General features: G+C 35.9%; 2 protein-coding genes across 3 annotated transcripts in view; both read left to right on the top strand.

The window, feature by feature from the left end:
* Positions 1-7,625, top strand: part of Smp_017650.1 (family U48 unassigned peptidase (U48 family)) — a gene marked incomplete at its 3' end in the record, with an annotated part of 30,562 nt that extends 22,937 nt beyond the window's left edge. For both annotated transcript variants that reach the window (XM_018799036.1, XM_018799037.1), the window contains one exon: positions 7,483-7,625. In XM_018799036.1, coding sequence (XP_018650867.1) covers positions 7,483-7,625 — 143 coding nt within the window. The remainder of the gene's footprint in view (positions 1-7,482) is intronic.
* A 2,323-nt stretch (positions 7,626-9,948) lies between these two features.
* Smp_017640 (putative nucleolar complex protein) lies at positions 9,949-18,707 on the top strand (the record flags this gene model as incomplete). Its single annotated transcript, XM_018799035.1, has 7 exons — positions 9,949-10,095; positions 11,132-11,225; positions 11,690-11,775; positions 12,769-13,094; positions 14,676-14,877; positions 15,353-15,556; positions 18,482-18,707. 7 exons carry the CDS (start codon positions 9,949-9,951, stop codon positions 18,581-18,583), a joined length of 1,161 nt encoding a protein of 386 aa, XP_018650865.1. The 3' UTR covers positions 18,584-18,707.
* Between the last annotated feature and the right edge of the window lie 5,203 nt (positions 18,708-23,910).

Genomic DNA, 23,910 nt, shown 5'->3' with positions numbered 1-23,910 from the left:
ATGTTCTGTGGCAGGTTTCACCCATGTAATTCATGTGTATTTCGTAATTCTAAATGCTTTAAATGTGGTGAAACTGGACACATTCAGTCAGTTTGTAACACCATGCTTCATTTTGCTGAAAGTAATGCTAAGATGGATGCTTCTAATGATCAGTTATCTTTATCTAGAAGTGGTATAACGTCACATAGCAGTCCAGAGTTGAATGAAACTCAGAATCATCGTAAGACAAAGATTTTTAACCAACAAACTCATCGGATTTCTCATGTCATTGTACCAGATATGGTTTGTCGTAATAATTCACATACTTCTGATGGAATTTCTTACAACTCTGAGAATAGAATGCTGAATGAGTCAAATCATGATCAAAAACCAGATTCAGTCATGGTAGATGCTGAATTCCCTGATGATCCATTATTCTCTAATGAAACTCTTAATCAATTTGGGGAAAATATTTCAGAAGAATCGAATTCTGATATCATATCAAGTGTCAGTGATCCTCACAATCAATTTATCTCTAATGATATTCCTAATGAATGTGAAAAATATGTTCCGAATGAGTCGAATTGTAGTCATATTTCTGATGTTATTGTGTCAGATGTTGGATACTCTCACGAACAATGTATGTTGAATAAAATCCCTAGTCAGGGGTATGATGAATCAGAGGGGATAGCAAAATTTCCCGAAGCAACCAGAGAACCAGTTTGCCCAGAAGTGAAGTTTGCACAAACAGAGAATCCAAATCAAGTTCAAGATTATCCTAATGAATATGAGGCAGATGAATGTTTTCTATTCGATTGTTTCGCAGGTAAATCGAGCCTAGTTGAATCACATGTGTTAATTACATATATCAATGCATACCTATCTGTGTATTCTAATATGAATAACAAAAAGAATGTGTATCATAATTTCTATTGAAGTCAAAGTCACAGGATGGAATACCTCAAATCATATATCAGTGTTTATCCCCAAATACTCACATACATTAATCAATCAGATTTGAGAAGGTAATGCAAATTGGGAACGTCATATTAGTTAAAGCATTGCAACGTAAGGACCCAACATTATTTCGTGGAGGAGGATTGTGTTGGAAAGTCTATGATGCAAATTCTAAATATCAATGGTTTCACTGCACAACCGACATGATGATTGTATACGATTCCGGGAATAAGGTGAGTCTGTTCCGATTTCGGTTGTTAATTCTAATACTTACGAGTGTATTCTAGATAAAACAGAGCCTACATTCAATACACTGTCGAACAGACGCAAGATGAACTTAAGAAGAAAACATACAATCGATTACAGACGTTTACACTCCAATTTGAGCTGTGGAAGATGTGATGTTTGAATGAACCAATGACTTCTATGTATTGATGACTGTTGTAATTTTGAATTCCAAATACAATACATTCGTTCGGGTTCATCTGATACTTCTTGATTAAATAGCGTTGTTCCTTGGATTACTAGTTTATACTACAATTCAAATACTTCTGATTTTCATACCACTACAATCATTTTTCTCAATATGGGGGATAGTCCGACCTTCAGTTAATGCATGTGCATCACAATTGCCGTTACTAAGCAGCAGTTATCAACAGATTTACTCTATCCCGGATTCGTGGCTTCTTTTACACGTACACAAAATGACGACCTTTTTCGGGAAATTCGCTTGAACCCTTATGGGTCCCATGAATTACAGCACATCCCTTCCAGATTAAGAGACCCTGCACAAATTTTCCAGCGTTTCATCAAGCATATGTTTAAAAGTTTAGGATTTATTCGTGCGTGCGCTGACAACCATCTGCTAGCGAGCAAATACAGATAAACTTGCCTCTAGGGTATAGATTTCGTATCCAGATTACCTCATCAACATAATATGATGGACAAAAATATCGAACTTCCTTCAGGAGTCAACTAATATTTAAAGCATTCATTCATCGGGAACACGCGGGCTACTATCCTGGATTATTTGGAAGCGACCTCGATCATGCGGTTGTTTTCTTTTTTAATAGCATCCAATATGACAATCGTATTCCGAATAGGTCGAAGCAGTCACTTATTGTCATAGGAAGTTTTGATCTTTGTAAATTCAGCTTTGACTGCCGATTTCACTGTCAATTTGTTTATTGCACAAGCTATCATTAAAATTTTCAGTCAGCATAAGGTTTCACGGAAATCTACTGTTGTATGGACAAAACTAAACAGATGATGCTGGAAGGAATATAACCGAAGTTTGATGTATGAAATCCACACAAGCTAGCAGTATTTGCTAACCAATCCAGAGCAAACCCTCTGATTTTATTGTTTTCAAAGTAGTGAGCTTTTTACTTCTTACGACGTCTTTATGGGGCAAAGCTGATATCTAACAGTTGTTAGGTCCTTATAACTCAACTAACCCAAACTATGCAACACAGGTGGTTCCAACAATTCAACAAAATGAAGGTGGGCTTTAACCACATCTCAACAGAAACTTATATGGTGAGCCTCAGTGCTAGATGAGTACGTTAGTGTGACAGATATTCGAAGCCTGAAATGCACATTAACCGAAAGGTTTCTTATTAGTTGTCTCTTTTGGATTTCTGATCTATTCATAATTTTAACGTTATATTTGAGCTGAAAGAACACCACGGTGCATATTATACGGGTTCCTGAGATACCTGAGAATACATTACACAAATAACGATAAAAAAGCAACATAAACAGTACCATTGAACACAATAAATGAACTATCTTGGTAATTAAAATACATCGCCATTCACCTCCCAATATCTTTTAAACGGGATCACGAAGTGAAGTCAGACCTTGTATAATAACAAAAGTTCAAAACTCTCGGAATGAATACAGAATCTAGTCCAACTAAACTAAAATCTCTGTGACTAGGTCAAACCACTAAGTTCTTCTGTACACGGTACGAGATCTATAGTCACTCACAATCAGCGGCTAGATCCCAACGATACCAATACATGACCTAGTGACCTAATTTTGGTAGTATCATACAATAGTCTTTAGTAATATCGAAAACTACAAAACACCACATTAATAAATCTCACTAAACGGCCAAAAGTGTCACTGGCACAAATTTATAAGGCCATCATATGATCACATTATCATCGTATTATGAAGACAATTAAGTATGTATCCCATTTAATCTTCTACGCAGTCACAAAACTAGTTTGTGCTTTCGCATCACGGAATAAAATAAACCGAATATAAGGATGACTTTTCGGTATGTATTTAATGTTGGATCTAGAACCGACCAATGTGAGACCGCCATTGAATAGGTAGGAGCATTGTATGGCCATTTCACCGTAGTGCAGTACTCCAAAGAAGTACGCAAACACGATCCTACACAAGGAACTCGAACTCAGGACCTCACGTGAACGTTTAACCTATGGACTACTGAGATGGATCCAACAGCGTTGATGTCTGACTTCGACCACTTCGCAATATTGCGCGACTGTTTGATTATCCACAGTTGATTGATACATCACAACATATACGCTTTAGGTTCGTGTGCATAACATTATATTATACATCTGTCGAATCGGAGAGATGATTAGAAGAAAAGCGATCGAAGATGACAAATGTGCAAATCCATTTTGATAAAGTGTGACACAATATGTATAATAAAAGGGAAATTACGTGACATTTGGCTAAGAGAATAGGTGATAAACCAATATTCATAATTAAGCTCATATAAAAACAATATAAGCTCATGATTGACAAGTTCGAACAAAAGAGTGGATAATGAATAGAAAAATATAGATTTACCAAAAGTGGTACTAAACACTACACACTACGCAGCAGAAGTACTTACTGGATACAAATGTTCAGTACTTGAGAGGTTGTGGAATATTCCTAAATGAATGAGGTCGAGATCCAGCCCGCATGATTCAGTCGGAGTAACATAGTTTTGCATCAGAGAGCTAAAGTGTGCCAACAAAGAAAAAACTACGCTGCAGCCTTTAGTATGTAGTGGTCTACTTTTATCAAGAGAAAACTATTGGTATGACGGAAACAATTATTATTATAACCAATTGTACCAGTGATTGTTTCACTCAACCTGTTTGTTTAAATGTACCAAAAATATACTACTCAGTTGTTTGATGACCCTGCACGAACTCTCGTATGCTCAATAGTCCTGCTTGTGAACTTTGGCACGATCTCCGTATTGTTTAGATACCGTGAGATCTCCAACAAATACCTCTCACATCAACTTTCAATTGTTTTCTGATATTCGGCCTTCAGAGAGATCTAACCTAGCAACTGCCACGTAGTTTCCCTGTAGTGATTACCATAGTCAACCGTGTCTCGTCGCCTACTTCGAGTACATTCCAAGTATCGATTGCTGACCGTCCGCCATCCTGCGATGACACAATGAAATACTAATAGTATCACATAAAGTGGACCAAATCATAAATTTCTGAACGAAGAAATCCGAAAGATTTGGAATCCGGCAACATTAGTCCAGGATACCGTGTGAAAGAGTAAGTATCGGTACCATCAGAAAAGACACTGAATAGACTGACTCTACTCTTACGGTCACAGTCACTGTTTAATCATTAAAGACCAACGGATTTTCAGCCATTAACCTGATTTTGTCCCTTTTTAATAATTTCCAAAATACTCTGCTCTATATAGCCTCCACACGGCATGCAGAGTATTTTAAGGCTAGACGATGATAATCACAGTTATACGGATGTGTTTTTTCGCCCATAATTCACTTGAAGAAACGATGAACTTCATATTGTTTCATCCGTCAACATTGGTCCCTGACAAACAGTTTATTCACATCCTCAAAAAATTTGCCTTGATAAATGTCACATAGGATGAGTCATTATAGATAATTATGTGAATTCAACGTAGTCTTATAAGCTGGGTGGTCATATCATAGCCGTTACGCAATGTGACATTAGGTATATTGGTATATAATTACCCTAATATCAACATAGATCAAATCCTTCAACACGTTTATTACGTGTTACATTTGCCCCAATAAGCTCTGCAATTCATCTCAACATAAGAAATATCTTTTGAGCAGTAAGAGTGACAAATTTCATATTTTAGACGAAAGAAGACACAGTTCATATTAAGTGTAAGAACTGTTTAAGGTCTTCAGGCTTCCACAGATCATTTGAGTGTGAGACCACCTGAAGACAATGTAAGTCCCTCTTTCATGAGATGAATGGACATTAAACACATCCATTGTTTCAGATCTCTTATTTTCATTCTTCTAATCATCCGTATATGTATAAATATACATATAGTATGTAACAAATTTCTAGTGTGCTTCGTTAACTTTGGCAGATTCGATATCTCATGTCACCGCTGCTATTCATAATTGTTGGATTGTTTCATTCTCATGACACTAGAAAATTTTATCGATTGCTTGTATATACAAATGTATGTTCATTGTATATATTTCTTGACACCAACCTCAATGATTTTAAACACAGAATATCCGCGGTAAACCCAATTGTTTAAGGTCGTCGGTTTACTTACTTACCTACTTACGCCTGTTACCCCTCATCGAGGAGCTTAGGCCGCTCACCAGCATTCTCCATCCAACTCTGTCCTGAGCCTTCCTTTTCAGTTCTTTCCAGTTCACATTCACCCTTTTCATATCTGCTTCTATTTCCTGGCGTAGTGTGTTCTTTGGCCTTCCTCTTTTCCGCTTCCCTTCCGGATTCCAAGTTAGGGATTGAGTCGTGATGAAGTTTGGTGATTTCCTTAATGTATGTCCGATCCACTCCCAACGTCTTTTCCTAATTTCCTCTTCAGCTGGAAGCTGGTTTGTCCTCTCCCATAAAACGATGTTGCTGATAGTATCCGGCCAATGGATGTTGAGTATTCTGCGTAGACAACTATTTATAAATACTTGTACCTTCCTGATGATGAACGTAGTAGTTCTCCACGTTTCAGCTCCATATAGTAGGACTGTCTTGACGTTCGTATTAAAGATTCTGACCTTGAAATTGATTGAGAGTTGTTTTGAGTTCCATATGTTCTTCAATTGTAAAGATGCTGACCTTGCTTTGCCAATCCTCGCCTTTGCATCTGCATCCGATCCTCCTTGTTTATCAACGATGCTCCCCAGGTACGTGAATGTTTCCACCCCTTCCAGAGTTTCGCCATCAAGTGTGATTGGGTTAGTGTTCTCCGTGTTGCATTTGAGAATCTTGCTTTTTCCTTTGTGAATGTAGAGGCCTATCGATGAGGAGGCTGCTGCTACATTTGCTGTCTTCATCTGCATTTGTTCGTGTGTATGAGAGAGGAGGGCTAGGTCATCAGCGAAGTCCAAATCATCTAATTGATTCTGAGCTGTCCATTGTATTCCGTATTTCCCGTCAGATGTCGAATTCTTCATAATCCAGTCAATCACTAGAAGGAAGAGGAATGGGGAGAGTAGACAGCCTTGTTTGACTCCGGTCCTTACTGGAAATGCATCTGTCAGCTGTCCTCCATGCATGACTTTGCACTGTAGTCCATGGTATGAGTTTTGGATAATGTTGACAATCTTTTCAGGAACTCCATAGTGTCGAAGAAGTTTCCATAATGTCCTCCTATCCATGCTGTCAAACGCCTTCTCATAGTCAATGAAGTTGACGTATAGTGATGAGTTCCACTCAACTGATTGTTCAACGATGATCCGTAGTGTCGCAATCTGGTCTGTGCACGACCTATCCTTACGGAATCCAGCCTGTTGATCCCTAAGTTCGGCGTCTACTGCGTCTTTCATCCGATTCAGCAGCACTCTGTTGAAAACTTTTCCTGGTACTGATAACAAACTGATGCCTCTGTAGTTCTCACATTTGCTCAGATCTCCTTTCTTTGGTATCTTGATGAGATATCCTTCTTTCCAGTCCATTGGCACTTGTTCCTCAGGCGGAGTTGTCGTCGGTTTACGGGAGGTAAATTTGAACTAAGCCCCTACACCTCTGCTGATACGCGCGGTAACATATCAAACCTTCGACGGCGGTTGTATTTCAATATGTTCTCACTTTTAGATCACGACTTACAATTGTATTGAGATCGTTTTGTTCTGGTTGTTGTAATGACTGTTTCCAATAATGTAATCATTATGAATTCCTCCATTTACTGTGATTATCTTGCAACCATGGATTTTTGACAATTATATGGAGAAGGCGTTAACCCTTCAAAAAATAATATAAAAAAATCATTTTGATTGTTACATTAAAACAGGGCATTTTCATTTAGTGATTAACCAAGTTGCTAGTAAAGTGAAAAGTATTACACATGTACTTTTACTTCGATTGAGAACAGTTATATCATCAGGATTAGCAACTCCGTCTAGCACTATTTCTTACTCAAAATAGTCGAAAAGCTTGTTGCAATATCCATCGTACCCTATATTTCTGCTTATCAGTAGTAATAACCTCAGTTAGGTAGTTTTTCGCGACATTTCTGTACTTGGTTTGTATATGCTAATTCCTGTCTAACACCTCAATTTTTCTTCTTGAACAGATAATGGGGCTATGCGATGCATTAAGAGAAAACGTGATTTACGAGACGATAAGAGTAAGATTATTTTTATAGGATTTTATAACCGTATTGTTTTCACTTTATTGCCGAATAATATGTCCATAAGTCTTTTAATGAACCGTTAGTTTATCATTTATTCACAGTCCCACAAAACCAAGCAGCATCTACTTCATTGTATGCATGTGTAAAATCCGAATTTTCTTTGCTGGAAAAGTTTATTGCCTATTGATAATTCTCTGTTCATTAGCTAATAAAATACTTAATCATATAATCCCTATAGTTTCGGTGCTTTTTCAAATAAAATGACTAAATTGTCTACATTTCACTTTAAAGCCGAAAATCGCCAAAAATATAAATCTATCGAGCGATCAAAATCATTTGAAGGTTGTAAAATATTGTTTAGTTCAAATACTAGTGTATGAAGAAACCTTTTTTCGGAAGTACACTCAATCATGAAAAGTTTATGGAAGATCTTAAATTATATAAGAGATACTCACTAGTTAATAACTATAACTATTAATGTCACAGAATGCACCTGTGTATATTTGCTGTTCAGCTAATCGCGATTTTCACTGAAAGTATTAAAATCCCACATGTATCAAATACACACCTTACATGACATATTCAGTTTTTCACCAATTTAGCTTAAATTTCTGTAAATCAGACGATAATACCAGGAGAAAACTTACAAATACTTCGGTTTGTGTTCCTTTTGTCATAAGTTGTACTTGAGCATCGCACATCTCCAACTGTCATTGTATCCTATTTAAAATCGAAACACATAAAGTAAAAACAACACTACTTCATGTTGTTCTGCATGTCGTACTCAATAATTCCGCAACTCAAACTTACGACCCCAACACCTTGAATAAAGCCATGTTTTTGAGTGACTACTTTGACTTCCATCCTAACTATCATTCATAGGTTTTGCAGCGGTAATCTGATTTGCTCCTTCCGTCGGATTTATTTCCTTTACCTCTCATTTCTAATTTCACTACTAATCCTCATTGTAAATCGTCAAGCGTTAAGTAAATTCGCATATTAACGTAGTAATAGTCATGGCAAAAATCGGAAAAGCAAGGGCAACATCCTTACATTTAAAAAACATATAGACCTCAAAACAATTGTCAGCCAACATCAAAGTCATAATCTTCAATACAAACGTCAAGACAGTTTTGTTGTACGGAACTAAAACGTGGAGAACTACTACAAACATCGTCATAAAGAAACAGGTATTTATAAGCGGTTTTTCAAGCTAGATACTCCATATCTGTTAGTCGAGCCCCCAAACGCCCTGGTACGGCCGAGAGTGGGGAGAGTCCACTCTCCCTCTCGAAATGCTCTCACATGGCCACGCGAATATATAGCCTCTGTCAGGGAAGTCCTACTCACTGCCTTCTCGTGGCGGGGGTGTTGTTTACGAAATTGAGAGGACGAAAAGCGAATGTCCGACGCTTTAACCGGGTTGGTGGACGCGGAAAGTCCACCCAGGGGAGTTGGAAAACCCTGATTCCAAACCAATGGTGCACATGGGCTCCAGTATCCTGATAGAACAAATGGCGTATGAACCGATCGTTTGTCACTGGCTACCATGGGAATGCATCTCCTTAAGATGCTCCACTGCCTTGTGGACTAGACCTTCAGGTCGAAGGCTCCGGGTGTGGGCCCCTAAGAAAACCACCTGCTTCAGTTTGGGCACCTGAGCAGTATCACAGCCCTCACACAAATCGAATGATATTTGTGAGGCGCATATGTATCTGGTGCTTCCTCGTACCAATATTTATGTGTTTAAATAAATAAATAAATATCTGATAGTCGAATACCATCAGCAACAATCTTCTATGGCAGAGACCAAACCAGCTTCCATTTTAGGTGGAAATCAGGAAAAGACGATGGAGGTTAATAGGAAATACGTCGCTGAAATCATCGGACTGTATCACGAGACAAGCGGCAACTTAAATTTCTGAAAGGAGAAGGAAAAGAAGAAGACCAATAAACACATTGAGTCAGAAATCAGAAGCAGACATGAAAAGAATGAATAGCAACTGGAAAGGACTGTCTAGGGTAGATTTCGATGGAGAATCGTGGTTGGTGACCTATGCTCCTCTGCGAGGGGTAACAGGCGTAATTTCAACGTCATCAGCCATGGTTAGATATTATAAACTGTATAGTATCCACTTACCTAAATGAGCTCTTTATCAAAAGTTACTTATTCATACAATATTGGTGTTTTTTCATCTTTTGATAGTCTAATTGCATTAAGGCTCATCAAATTGATAGGCAACTAACAGTTTCATCATTTCTTAAGTAATACCAAGTTGTATATTTTTATAATTCTCTTCTTAACTCATAAATTCTAATAATGTTTCTCCAAAATAATTGAATCAACAGATCAATGCACTTCGAATAATCATATGTTTTATGTTTTATTATACTTAGCCTTATGTTATGTTATGTTTGCCAAATGATTCATTGGCTTCAGAGTCGTGTATTTCTGAATTGAAGTGTGCATCCGCTTACTTGGATTGTACTTATTTCATTCTACGTGTTATTAATACTGAGTTGTTACAGATAAAGCAATCGAATAAAATGAAGGTTAGTTTGTGACTTAACTCGTGGAATCCATGAATTAGTCTTTTTAATTAACTTTCTTGTGTGGGGTTCTAGACCAATGTACCTTATGCCAATTAAACACTTCCCCACTGGCGCTTAGTCACACCGAGTTTTACTTGATGGCTTTGCTTCGGGTTTTAAGTATAATCATATCATTTCGTACATCAGTGACTGTATTGGTAAATAATGCTTTCAAGGTGATGTGATAAGTGCTTGAACAGTGTGGATTGTCATTCAGTGATTAAAGTCATTTTACAATGTTAATGACTTAGGAATTTCGACGTACACTATCATAGTGCTCTTATTATGCATCATTGAACCACCCTTAGACCGAGTAGCAGTAGCAAATATATGGTTAGTTTCGTGAGATACTTAATCATTATGCCTCATTATTATCTGTTTGTAAATCACAACTGTGGTCAGATGCCGAGAGTCCATACAACTTAGTAGTTTACGACACCACCAGTTCCCTCAAGATTACAGGTATACCCTGCTGATAAGTGTCAAATAAAACGAAATGCAAATCTATAGTTTCCTACTAACTATATCCAATCACCTAGTATCTTAACATGTTGCAAATGATAGCTGATTACTTAGACTAGTGACCACATTATAACTTGATTTATAGAATTTGATCAGCACCAAAGAACTAGACAAATATAACATTGTTGACTACCCAGTAATCAGTCAATTGTAATTTACAACACCATCAGTAGTGACTGAAAAATCAGGATTAATGACTATTTCACTGTATGTTTGTCTTACCTTCCCCACAAACAGAATACTAAGCTTATGAAGTCACTCGTGATTGTGTTTAATTGAAATGTTACTTATAGTGTTATTGTTACTACCATTGTTATACTTTTTATATCACTATTTCATTCATCTTATTTCATGTTGGCACATTTGCTTGTGTTCAAAAATATTAATGCCTTTTTATTTTCTTTATAACGTAGTAAATAATAACCGTGATTTAAAAGTAATATCCGTTTTTCTCATCTCATTTTATTGAAACAAGTCCGATAATTTTTACAGAAATATATTATCCATACTTGATTTACTGCTTATACCTGAGAAAAAGCCGTCAGGATTTCTGGGGGAACTACCAAAACGTAAGTAGTCTTGTTTTTTATCCAGAAAAATATTGTTGATATTCGGGTAAATGATTCTCTGCTGTGGTCTTTCATCAAACTAAATTCACCTTTTACCAATGCCAATTAGTATCATATTAAATCATATGTACATCAAAATATCGGTCATTTACTTATGAAAAATGCTTAAACCAATCCTTATAGTTGCACTGAAATTACATCTGAGTAACTAAATGTATACGGTTGTGAACCTATTTAGGTATATCTATCATACAACTAGAATACATCGCCCGAAGTAGATTAGTTTCAACCTTTTATTGTAATCACACTGATTTCTTTTTTATCATTATTTGGTCTATTCCTTGATGACATTTAACAAAAATAACAAATGTTACACCAGGTATTATCATCTAAAACATTTGAAAGCTGATTAATATCAGTTTAATTCTTAACAAATTAATGATATCTATTTCTTGTTATTGTAGCAAAAAGTGATTTATTTCGGCATTCAAAATATTCCCATCTACGTCATTATTTCACTCAAGTATGGATATCGTATCTAAACAACGAAGTAAGTGTTACTTTGTATATTTATACATTATAACTGTTTCTGATAATATTGTAAGTGACCATTAATTTGCAAAAATGCGTAGTTAAATCGGTACATGTACAGTTGATTTGTCTGCATGATTAACTTACAAACAACTGGTTATTTTAACTTTTCCCGTCCACTACTGAATTAGAGACAAGGTAATATCAAAAGGCTGTAAACAATAAATGCGACTTGCTAAGAACTTCATCAAACCTTGTAAGTGAATACTGAGATACTTCAGTATGCTGATGTTAAATACCATAATAAATTCGACAAGCGAACTAGGCAGATGACATATACACGTTATTCCTATTTAAATTCTAATTCATAGAATATGTAAAGTATTAAATGCCTTTCCTATGTCATGACATTGTTTTCCCATTTATCTGCTTGTATCGACAAAACAATGTATGGATTCCTCGACTTCCCACCTTATCAACACATTTAAATACACTAAATCTCTAATGCCAATGTAACCGACTTACCGAATACAGATTTTGTGTAATCTCTTCTGAACTGCACTTTTTGCTGGAGCCAGTAATATGTTCCGCGCCTAATAGGGTAAAGATTAAGCGTTAACTCTACGAATGTCATAAGCTTAATATGATCTAATTGTTTAGAGAAACAATATATATATATATATATATATAAACGCTATTGGTCTATTGTATCTCTTAGTATGCTATTTTGTAACGTTTCCTAAGGACAGTTTTATGCTATATACATGCGTTTGATTTCTTCCTGTTGTGATTGCTTGTGCTTCTGGCTGCTTACGGAATATATCTTCCCCCACTTCCAACTTGGAATTCTCACTCTAGTTAGCAGGGCCTTGGACAACGGATTAGAATAGCATATCGTGTCACTGTGTCTTGATCTTCGTTCCGTTTACCGAGTGAGGTGAACTTGTATTAGCATCAAGCATATCAAGTATTCATCACTTTCATTATTCTCTTTTATTCGCTCATGTACTAGTTATCAGATGACGTACGTATAGAATCTATACGGTATTTGGGTAATGAGGGCATGAATCGCTTAGCCGAAATTCGCTTATTAGCTGATCACATTATACCAATTTTTGATCCTGATCCGGAGAATAAATTGTCTCAAACAGAATTGGCGAAATTTCCAACTAGTTGGTCTCGTGCAGTTTGTCATGCAGTACTCTGTTTGATTCAAAAAGGTGATTTCAATTATCCACGTTTATACATTCGGCTGTATCGTTTATTGGACGAAACTTTGTTTGAATGTCCAGACGTTAAACCTTTTCTGATGGATTTAGATATTTATTTAAGCTCCATGTAAGTGTTCATTCTAGTAATCTCTTAATATGAAACGATTTTAATTCTACTGAAGTAATATGTTTTTTAACTTTCCAATTATAACTTAAGACTACGTAATAAGTATCAGCAGTCTTGATAGAACTTGTTCAGGCCAAGCGAGATTTCCGAATCTGTGCCGAGATTTTATTTACATACCAACCCACAAGGATCAACAAAAAATTTCAAGTAAAGTGGTGTTTTCGCCTAAGTTTTGTAGTATTTAGTCTACAAGCTTTGTATAATAGTCCTTGAGTATCTCATGAAGTTAAGATGTATAGTTACTTAGCTAAGATAAACTTCAAATAATAATAATACTTATACACTCCCAAAATAGGCACTCTATAAGTTTTAATAGACCATAAGATTATTTTTAATAGTTCACCCCCAAATGCCCTGGTACGGCCGAGATTGGGGAGGGCCCGCCCTCTCTCTCGAAAAGCTCTCACACGGCCATGTGTATACAGCCACTGCCAGGGAAATCCTACTCACTGCCTTCTCGTGGCGGGGTGTTGTTTACGAAATTGAGCGGACGAGGTGCGAATGTCCGGCGTTGGTGGAAATGGAGGATCCACATAGGGGAGTTGGAAAACCCTAATTAAAAACCAATGGTGCACATGAGCTCTAGGATCCTGAGGGGGACGTTTGCGTGTGAACCAATTGTTGATCACCGGCTACCATAGGACTACGTCTCCCAACGTTGCTCCACTGCATTGTGGATCAGATCTTTAGGTCGAAGGCTTCGGGTGTGACCCTCTAAGAAAACCACCTGCTTCGGTCTGGGCACCCGAGCGGTATCCCAGCCCACACACAAATCAAGTGACTTGTGTAGTGCACATGTATTCGGTGCCCCATTGTACCAATATTTATGTGTTCAGACAAAATTCTAAAAAAAAATAGTTCTGACTAATCTTTGCTGTAGAAACATTCAAGAATGAATTCAATCCACCCACGTTAAAATGCTTATTACTAATTCACATTAGTTGTTTATCATTTTATAATTATTCATTGTAAAACATCAAACACAACAAAGGTTTATTTTTTGTTGAAAATAGTTTAAAATGTCGTATCCCAACAGTCATTATTCCATTTCTTCTACGTAATCAATTTACTGTTTTTTCTTCTTTAAATTGCAACTACTTATTCGGTTTTTCCTTTATTTTATACTTGTGTTATATAAAGTTTCTTTTGTTAAGATTATTTTAACTTTTGTTATTCATTATGACATATATGTGTCATGTATTTGTTAATTATCAGTGTTTTTATCTTTTAATAATCCTTAAGACATCATTCATCAAACCTTTTATTGTTTTCTGGAATTCTCCATCATTGTTTATGAAGATGGATAGTGGCTAGCATCCATCTTTGCTTATAATGCTTGTGAATTAAGGCTATATCTAGGCAATACGCACAGTATACACATATTGCCAATTAGAGACTGACTAGTTGCAGTCCTAAACATTCATGGGAAGATTCAAACCAACAATATTAAGTGAATTTATTGTTTCTGATGTTTTTAAAACGATTAATCTTAATTTTTATTGTTGTTTTATTTCTCCTTAGACATTTAGCTACATCAGTTGTTGCATCATTCATAAAACGACTATCTCAATTATCTTTATTCAGTCCAATTTCACTTATACCTGCAATACTTTTAATTATTTTCAATGGTTTGAAAAATCATCCTCATTGTCGTGTTTTAATTAACTGTAAACAGAAAAAGTCACAAAAATTAAATAACATTCAATCAGATGATGCATTACATGTAAGTTTTTTATTTATTACCTTTTTTTACAACTAAACAATATCACTATCCTGTTAAGAGAATGAAGATTTTGTCAACACATAATAGTTATATGTTTCATTTGTTGCTTTGTAAAACAAAAATAATTCATATTATGAGATGTTATAAATTCGCTACATTCTACAATATTTGTTGCTTTTATTGTAAAACAAATTCCGTGGACCGGTTGAAGTTAGACATTAACACCGTTGGATGCCGGATCAGTGGTCTAGAAGTTAAGTGTTCGCGTGCGAGACCGATAGGTCCTGGGTTCGAATCTCTCGAGGCGGGATCGTGGATGCGCACTGTTGAAGAGTCCCATACTAGGACGAAACGGCCATCCAGTGCTTCCAGGCTTTCCATGGTGGTCTAGCTTCAATTGATTCATGATCTCAACTATCAAAATAATATTTGTCAAATACAAATAATTGCATATTGTGTCCTGATTTTTTTCTAGGCACAATCAATTGGTGATCCTTATAATTGGGAAGCAGATACTTTTGATTTATCTAGAGCATTAGAAAGTAGTCTATGGGAAGTTTATGCACTAATTGGTCATTATTCACCAGATATCTCATCATTAGCATATAAAATTTGTAATCCTGATCCAACGGATACGTTTAATTCTTCTGTAGCTGATATACTTGATAAACAAAAAAAGGTGGGTAGTAATTCTTTTTTTTCATTTTTTTAACAATATCCGATCATTTGTATGTAGTCCGAATACTCCACCTTGGCTGCTTCATTAACGTTTATCGAATTCCATTTCACTGAAATCCAAGGTTTGATCGTTCAAACTAGTAATTGACTTTTGGTACAATTATATGTGAACGAGCGTTCGAAATTTTTTATCTTAGCATGATGAAATAGATTTCTAGTTGAAGCAATTGCTTGTGTTGTCTGAGTTAGAGGGTTTAATCGTGATGTGTTCATTGTAGTTCTGTATAAAATCATCAACTCCTACTTCATGTAGAATGAGTGGTTTTAATCAAGATGGAAATATAGAATATCAAATTCCGGCTCAGTGGTGTATATGTAAAATCCCTCGACATTTAAAGCTCCGTTTGATTTTGAATAAGATTATAAGTGAGCAATACTGGAGAGTCCCAAACTAGGTGAAACCGCTATTTAATAGGTCCTTGTTCACAGTAGTTATTCAATTGGTTCGAATGTGTGATGAAACACTATCTTCACGTTAACCTAATCTCCCTGAACCTTTCAACCATAAAAATGGAGAACGTTGAAGTGTAATGCAGTCAGTTATGGACAACTCATAAACCTTGACATCACAGTGAATAATCTAAATCGTCAGTTAGTTCTAAATAACCTCTCTAAACCGGTTTATAAAAACAGTAACACCAATCAGAGCACCCAAGTAGCAAGCAACCTTTCTCAATATGTACAGAAGTATGAAAAACGGATGTATCTACAGTTTTTAATTTGTCTTTAATTATTTAATTCCGGTTGTCTAACTTTCGATTTTAGCTGTCTGTGTATCCGATGTAAGAAGCCTGTATACATTCACATATTAGATTATGAACCTCTGTAACATTTAATATCTCTATTATGGGACTTTTTTGTCATGCTATTCTAACTGTTATCACAAAGTAGAGGAAACGATGACCTACTCATTAAAAATTTTATAGTTGCTTCAATCAGTGCAATTTCTATTTATTACTAACATTTACGTCATTCACTAAATTGTTTCATTCTATTGGAAAACTGTTTAGCAATCAGTCATTACCGAACACGTGTTATCCTTCTATTTTATCCTATAACAGTTGTTTAGTACAGCAGATACAGATGTCATATGTGTCTATACTGTCCATTATCGAATTCTGTATAATTCATCGGAAAATATACAAAGAAACTCATGCTAAACCTTCTCTTGTTATCACCAATGATTTTCAGTAAATTATATCAAAATGCTCTTAAAAAAACTATCATGTTATCTGATTCTCGCTAAAGATCCCGCTTTAAGTGGTTATTTACCATCAGGGAATTCAATGGCAAACAAACTATTAAGCTATCATTATAAAATCAGAGATTTTAGCAGAGAATCATAATAAATGTTAACATGTGTAGTGAACATCTTTCACAAAACGTTTTTCGAATGAAAAACTTGAGAAAAACGTCATGTTTATAACTCCTTACGACATATATATTTTAAACAGACTTCCTGGTCAGTTTCTGGGTTAAAATGGAGACGCTCATTGTCTAGACTGTTTTTTAATACGACGTTTCCTGGTGTAGTTGAAAGCCTGTGATGTCAATCACTAGAAAGATTACAAGTTGCTTTGTTCAAATAACCTACTTCCAACTCTTAATGCGAAACCCTGCTCAGAAAATTAACTTCAAGGGTGTGACCAACGGAAAACATTCCATTATACTAAAATAAGGCAATTAGGGCAACTCTTCAGGAAAAAACCCTATACGATGTATCGTCTTACATCACCTACTTCTTGTTTTAAAGTGTTGGCGCCATTACATTGCATGACTCGGGAGAGTCTATAGCGGATCGATTGGCAAGAAGCAAACTAGGTTCCATTCTAGTCATAGATGCTGTAAATATACGTTCATTCACTTTCGCATATATCTTAAAGCAACTGTCATTATCGCTTGACATCAAAAACATCTGTTGCCGAAGTACCTCTAAACAATGCACGAATATTTCAATAATTACTTAAAAATATTGTATTAAGTATTGGATGACATGCGAGTTTTTCAGGTCATATACACGAATATTGATGATCAGAAGACAGTTATGCTAATTTGAAATACATTCAGCGTTATCGAGACAGTGTGTCCCTTAAAACAAACCTATGATACCCGCAATCCTACCTGATCCGATCATGACTTTGACGTATGCTTCACATGTTGCCTCGATGGCTTCCATACCACAAACAATAGAATTGAGTGGAAAATGCGTAAGGATGGTCAGTTTATGATATTGACTTATGACATAAGGGTTAGTTGCACTGAATTCACTTTCATTATTTTACGGCAGCTATCTGAATTTAATTTTATACATCCCACGAATATATGGTCTGGAACTTTTTCATGTACTACCTAGACTACAAACTAGTAATTACTCCGTTATAGTTCCTGATTAGATTGTTCGCAAAGCGTCCAGGGCATCTAACTAAAAAATATATTTTATAAGCAGAGTTGGATGGTGGCTTGCAGTGAAATCCAGGACGCACGTTCTGTCCCATCTGAGACTCGTCAGCTGGACCTACTTACAGCCGATCGAAGAAATTCGCACAGTGTGCACATATGCCGAGAAAGACTGACTGATTGCAGTCCTAAACATCAACGAGGAGATTCAAACAACCAACACAAATGAATTAAATATATCTTAGTCATGTTATCATCTTATAATCATCTATAATATTCCTCTTCAATAATTTTTTTTCCTTGTATCCTTAGAATACTGTTTTATTTCATGTTTTACTTCCTGGTAACTTACTGTACCTGACTTTTTAAGTTAGGCAATACGGTAATACGTTTTGGGTAAATAAAAGAACATTACTTCAAAATAACTTAGCTCTAAACCCAATCATAACTTATCATTTTTTTCTTTCAGAGTATTAAAGAAGCAACCCGTTCTGTGAAGGAAGCATTGTACCTGTTATCTCAAACTAATATTACGATGCCAGAATTACCTCCACTTGATGGTTGGGCGTAATTAATTTTCCTTTTCTTACTTAATTCCTTTTTGGTGCAGAAACGTTTAAATTTTTATACAGCTTACTATGTGTGCAAGAAACATTTTTAAGTATAAATATCTGGTTCTTTTGTAATAATACTGAACGTTTTAATTCTGTTCATATTTTCACCTTTCTACTGTTATATCCAATAGTTTAATTTCGTGTAAATAACGTACACATTCTATGAGTTGCATTTACATGTTACGGTAATTAGTAAAATGTTTTTGTAATTAAGAAACCGTGTTTTTTGTATTTATTTACTTCTATAGTGTTCTCATTTCTTGTTACGATAAGTTCTCGTATAGTACAAATATTTCACTGGAAAATCAAGTTAACAAGACAAACTTTGCGTTTTTGCCGGATGTATTCAAGATTAGGATATTCAACCATAGGGTTTTGCAAATGTTATTCAGTGAAAGTGTCATTAATTAAAATTATCTTGACAATTTTCAGCCTCTCACTTTACTTGGTTGACCTATTAAGTCAACTGTCAAGTAGCTCTTAGTTGAACTGCTTTCTATAAAATGGTAATAAAAATAATAGTCAAGTTTATCTGTCATGTGAGCTATGTATGTTCAGTGCTGGCAAGTAATTGGCCAGAATATCGAAAGAAGTCAGGTTCCTTAGTGTTACGGGCTATCAATAACGTTCAACCTAAAGATCTAAGTGTTATAATGACCTGAAACAGTATCATATTAACCCTGCACTTTTTCAGTTTTCATCATGCCGGAGTTTAGTTCGGGAATATCTGTCCTGTGTACTTAAGCTTGTTGCATCATTGTATGAACTACACGGTGATGTATCCATCTTAATAGATACCAGAGAGTTATTAGAATGAACTGAAGTTATAGAGTAATTTCGAATGCAACCATGTAAAAATAATAACTTGTAGATCAGTATATTACCTATCTTAGGATGTTTAATGTGCTTCATGTTCCTCAAGTGATTTCTTTCTGAAGTCGAGCGCGGCCAGGAAATATTCTTATTCACTCTACGTAGGCGTTAATCAAATTCCTTCAGTGGATTATCAGGTTCTCTAGTTTTGTGACTAATCTCTTATGGCAATGAGCAGCTGAGTATGATGTGTTTCGCGACAACTGAGAAGCAGTCAATGTATTTTTTGACAATAATAAGGGGTCGTCCTAAAAAGGGCTCATGAAGTATTCTGTGAATAACCCATTGGTGCAATAAGTAATCACATGTAATATTCTGTTTTCCAGGCCTCACTAAATATCCCTCAATGTCGAAAAAGCTCATTTTGCGCAATAGATGTTAACGAGCTTTATGAATGCCTTTACAAGATCAAATCTAAAAGAAGTTGTGATTTACAAGGCAAGCCCACACACGTCCACTTTCCTGTACTATATATAGTACTATAGGGTCATATGACGACTGGATGTATCACTGTCATTCTGTTGATTGCTTTGTGTTTATTCGCGTGACTAGTTCTGAACTTTCATGTTTATCTGCAGTATGCACACGAATTCGAATACTTATTCATTAATTTTAACGAAATTGCAATATTTCCTGGTTGATCGCTCGAATTGTTACTGGCTGAAATACGGTTCAGGTAGTACTGATCCTCCCGTTCTCACCGTGTTATTGCGTCACTATTTGCTGTTTATGTTAGTGTCATTAGGAGTTCAAATTTATTAATCCAAACAGTTGAGAGAGCTTAAGAGCCAACAACTACTTTCATTATGTGATAAAAAATCCACAATGATCTGCTACTTATTATCATATAGAGACTAGACGATTTAGGGTTGAATCTTTAGGATTGCTGGTCTTAGTGCAATATTGTAGAAACCACTACATTTAAAGAATTGAGCCCTCACCGAAAAACGAGGATGAAACTCAGTTTCAGGCTTTCTCATCCTGAAATTAAGAAGTTACTGTCTCCCTCGACCTTAGAAAATCCTTTTTTGATTATAAACGTAATCTTCATTTCCTACATAACTAGAGTCGGGATAAAATTAATGTACAAACATCTCAGATCTTTTTTGAGTTGATGTATTGCATATGTTTCAATTTCAGGAAAGATAATATTTGTAGATCACGAGTTCCTGATTGGAATGTTGGATAGAACATGAACGACGCTCTAAGCGACATTTGAGAAAAAGAACTACGGAATATTACTTGCGGCTGAGCGCTTGGATACATTTGATATTTGATGTTTCCGCAGTATACTTTATGTTGCCCACTCTTTAATAAAGTTAGTTATAAGGATTCTTCAAGAGTTGACAGATTTTTTGTAGAAGTATTTACTTTAAAACTATTTTGTTCAAAACACCTTCCTTATTTAAGCGTTTTATGTGACGCCAACTCTCTGTCTCACCTAAGGTAAAGAAGTTAGCATTTATGATAACTTTTACATTTCACTACAGTTTTTGGTTGGTTTGCGCTTAGTATATCTAATTTTGCCCACCGTTTTCGGCTTATGGTCCTTTCTTTGTTATTATGGAATTACTTACTAAATATTTCGATAGCGTTTACTCAATTACTGTCATTTGGTGGCTGATATATAGAGTTACTTTGTTCATAGTCGTTAAGTAAAGCGCACTGATGTCGAAAATGTTGATTGCTCGTCTTCTAAATGAATTGAATAAGTTCATCCACTTGTAACAGAGATACTCACTTTGATTAGTAGGAACACTTTCCCTATTGACAAGTAACTAGTTTTACGACTCTCTTGAAGTACAGTATAGCGTTATTTCTCCAGCGTGAAACTCTTATTTTAAGATCACTTGATTGTACCACTTCTATCAGATATAAATAGGTCCGTATGACTTTTCTCTCGTAACAACTCACGCACATGCGCAATCTGTACTATACATGCATATTTACATTGGCACATGGGCACATTCATATCCAAATTGCCGTCTGTTAAAAAGATGGTGTTTAATTTGCACGTAACGGATCAGTTAAAGATGTTATCCAGGACATCCCAGAATTATAGTGACTCTGGACATATTTTTTACGTCTATGAGCAGAATATGTTAAGTGCAATTAAATGTGGTTATTACGTAATACTTCCTCAACATTAAAACAACATTACCAATAATAAGTGTCGCAAAAGTAAAGGCTCCCCGAAATCACCTTGTTTTTATTTTTTTCTCTTGCGAAACACCATTGATTCACACAAACATAGTGCTGGTCGGCTGAAAAGTAGCTTCGAGTCGTACCAAAATCGTTCAAATACTATTAACTTGCGTAGTTGATCGGTAGAGAAAAGTCTTGTCTCTCCGACTTTGAACAGGTAGATTCATCCTGGGTGCTGTGCGTTTGAGGCGCATGGAATTGGTGAGGTGGTTGTAGTTTGGTAGGTCCTTCCGGTGATGTATTGTTTATGTTAATTTACTCAGATTTTAAAGCAACGGTGCGTCTGCTAGATCTTGGGAGCATAAAATCAAAGTTACAATATGGATTGTTTGACTTCGCGTATCCCAACAATATATCTAGGCTATCCTGATTGCCTAACACGATTCGAAAACGGATGGAGTCCTACGGGTAATAAGACTTACTGGTTGGAAGTAGCCAGAGGTCGTTATTGTGTTCAGACAGTGATGCCATTGTCACACGTGAGAAAATCACGATACTCATCAGTTACTGAGCGTCAGCCTCCACTGTTTAGTATCATGAAATAGAGATGTAGTGGTATTGAATCCTAAACACACAATCCTCAATGCTGAACACGAGATAACAGTGGAAACAGATATTCGACATTTAACACGGAGAAAAGGCCAACAATGGGAGACGCAGTAAAAACCATTCCATTGGCACGGCGTGGCTGGGCCTTACAGGTGTGGTCATTCTTGTGTAACCAACACCTTTCCACAATAAATATATCATTCCTTCCTAGGCAAAATGTGTTCTTCCAAAGCGCTATGTATCATGTTGTTGATTGCCACGACACAGTGAGTCAGTGTAGACGATGCTGAAACTCCCACGCAAGATCTTATATATTATGCGGTCAAATCATGGTATATCTACAGTTATGGGGTTAGGTCTATTATTGTAGTAGTACTATTAACGATTTAAACGATAATCTTACAGAGACATGCTTAGCTAGCTTAAAACCCAATGATGTTTCACTAACAATTCAGCACATTAATGCATTCTGTTAGCATTTAAAATTCTCTGGAAATAACATAAACTGTGCTTTCTTTTTAGCTTCACTTTCGTCTTACTTGTCCCATCATAACTTTTCGCCTGAAAGCACACGGTACACTGGTTTCATCGAAAATTATCTGATCCAGGAAAGAACATAATGTCAAGAAATGTGACCACACAACACTGGGAACTATTAGTCCGAGACCATAAATTATGTTCGAGCTAATGAAATTAATAGTAGAGAGTCCTGAATTTCTGTGCGAAATTTATCCATTTATATAGTTAAATGGAATTTTGGCATAATAGCTGGTGTCACTTTGCGACGCAAACATTCACCCTAGTTCCCAACCTTGGATTGTAACCCTAATTTTTAGTTCTGATTCCTATTACTATTTTACAACCCTCTTTTGAACCGAGAAGTTAGGTGGGTTTAATTAAGGTCACTTAGTCTTTGCTCAGAAGTCGTCCACAAATTATAGCCTCACCAAAGTTAACGCGAGTTAAAATAGTTTGGTAGAAACAATGAAGGATATTTTAATACAACCAAAATCACAGTAGGTCTGAACATGTCGATGCCAAATCCAGCCTTATGATTGATACCTATGGAATAAATATTGTTTTCTAGAGCCCCTATGTATGGAGTTGTATATATTTGGGGTTGTACCAACCTAAAAGATGTGACCACGCACCGAGAGAATAAAAATAACAAAATGGTAACATTTAGTTCCTTCATACTTTCAACTTTCAGCTCAATGCATCGGTTGACCCGGTTTTCGCGTCATGGAATGAACTAAATGGTTAACCAAAGACCTGACCAGGCTGTTTTAATGTGGCTAGATCTCAGCCAATTTTCAACCGATTACTACTTACTTAAATTTAAACTCATTCAAGCTCATTGAGCATGTCACTATCACCTTTACCTGGTGCCACCATATATTTGGTTCCTCGTTGTTATATCCTAGCGAAGACGATAAGTATGGGTAATTTCCAGGACCTATTAATGGACGATTATTCTATATATATTCTTATTGTTTAACTATTAAGTAACTAAATTGTGTATATCTATATTCATCTTATTATAAGCTTCATTTTGACCTTTGGATTATCATTATACGATTTACTATCCCTAAATTATATTCAGTTTATTGATTATTGTATCCCACGTTCACAGCTACATTTGGCTTGGTCTTGTACA

This window comes from Schistosoma mansoni, chromosome 3, assembly GCF_000237925.1.
Source record: "Schistosoma mansoni strain Puerto Rico chromosome 3, complete genome".
NCBI classification, from domain to species: domain Eukaryota; kingdom Metazoa; phylum Platyhelminthes; class Trematoda; order Strigeidida; family Schistosomatidae; genus Schistosoma; species Schistosoma mansoni.
This window is presented reverse-complemented; position numbering and strand designations above follow the sequence as displayed.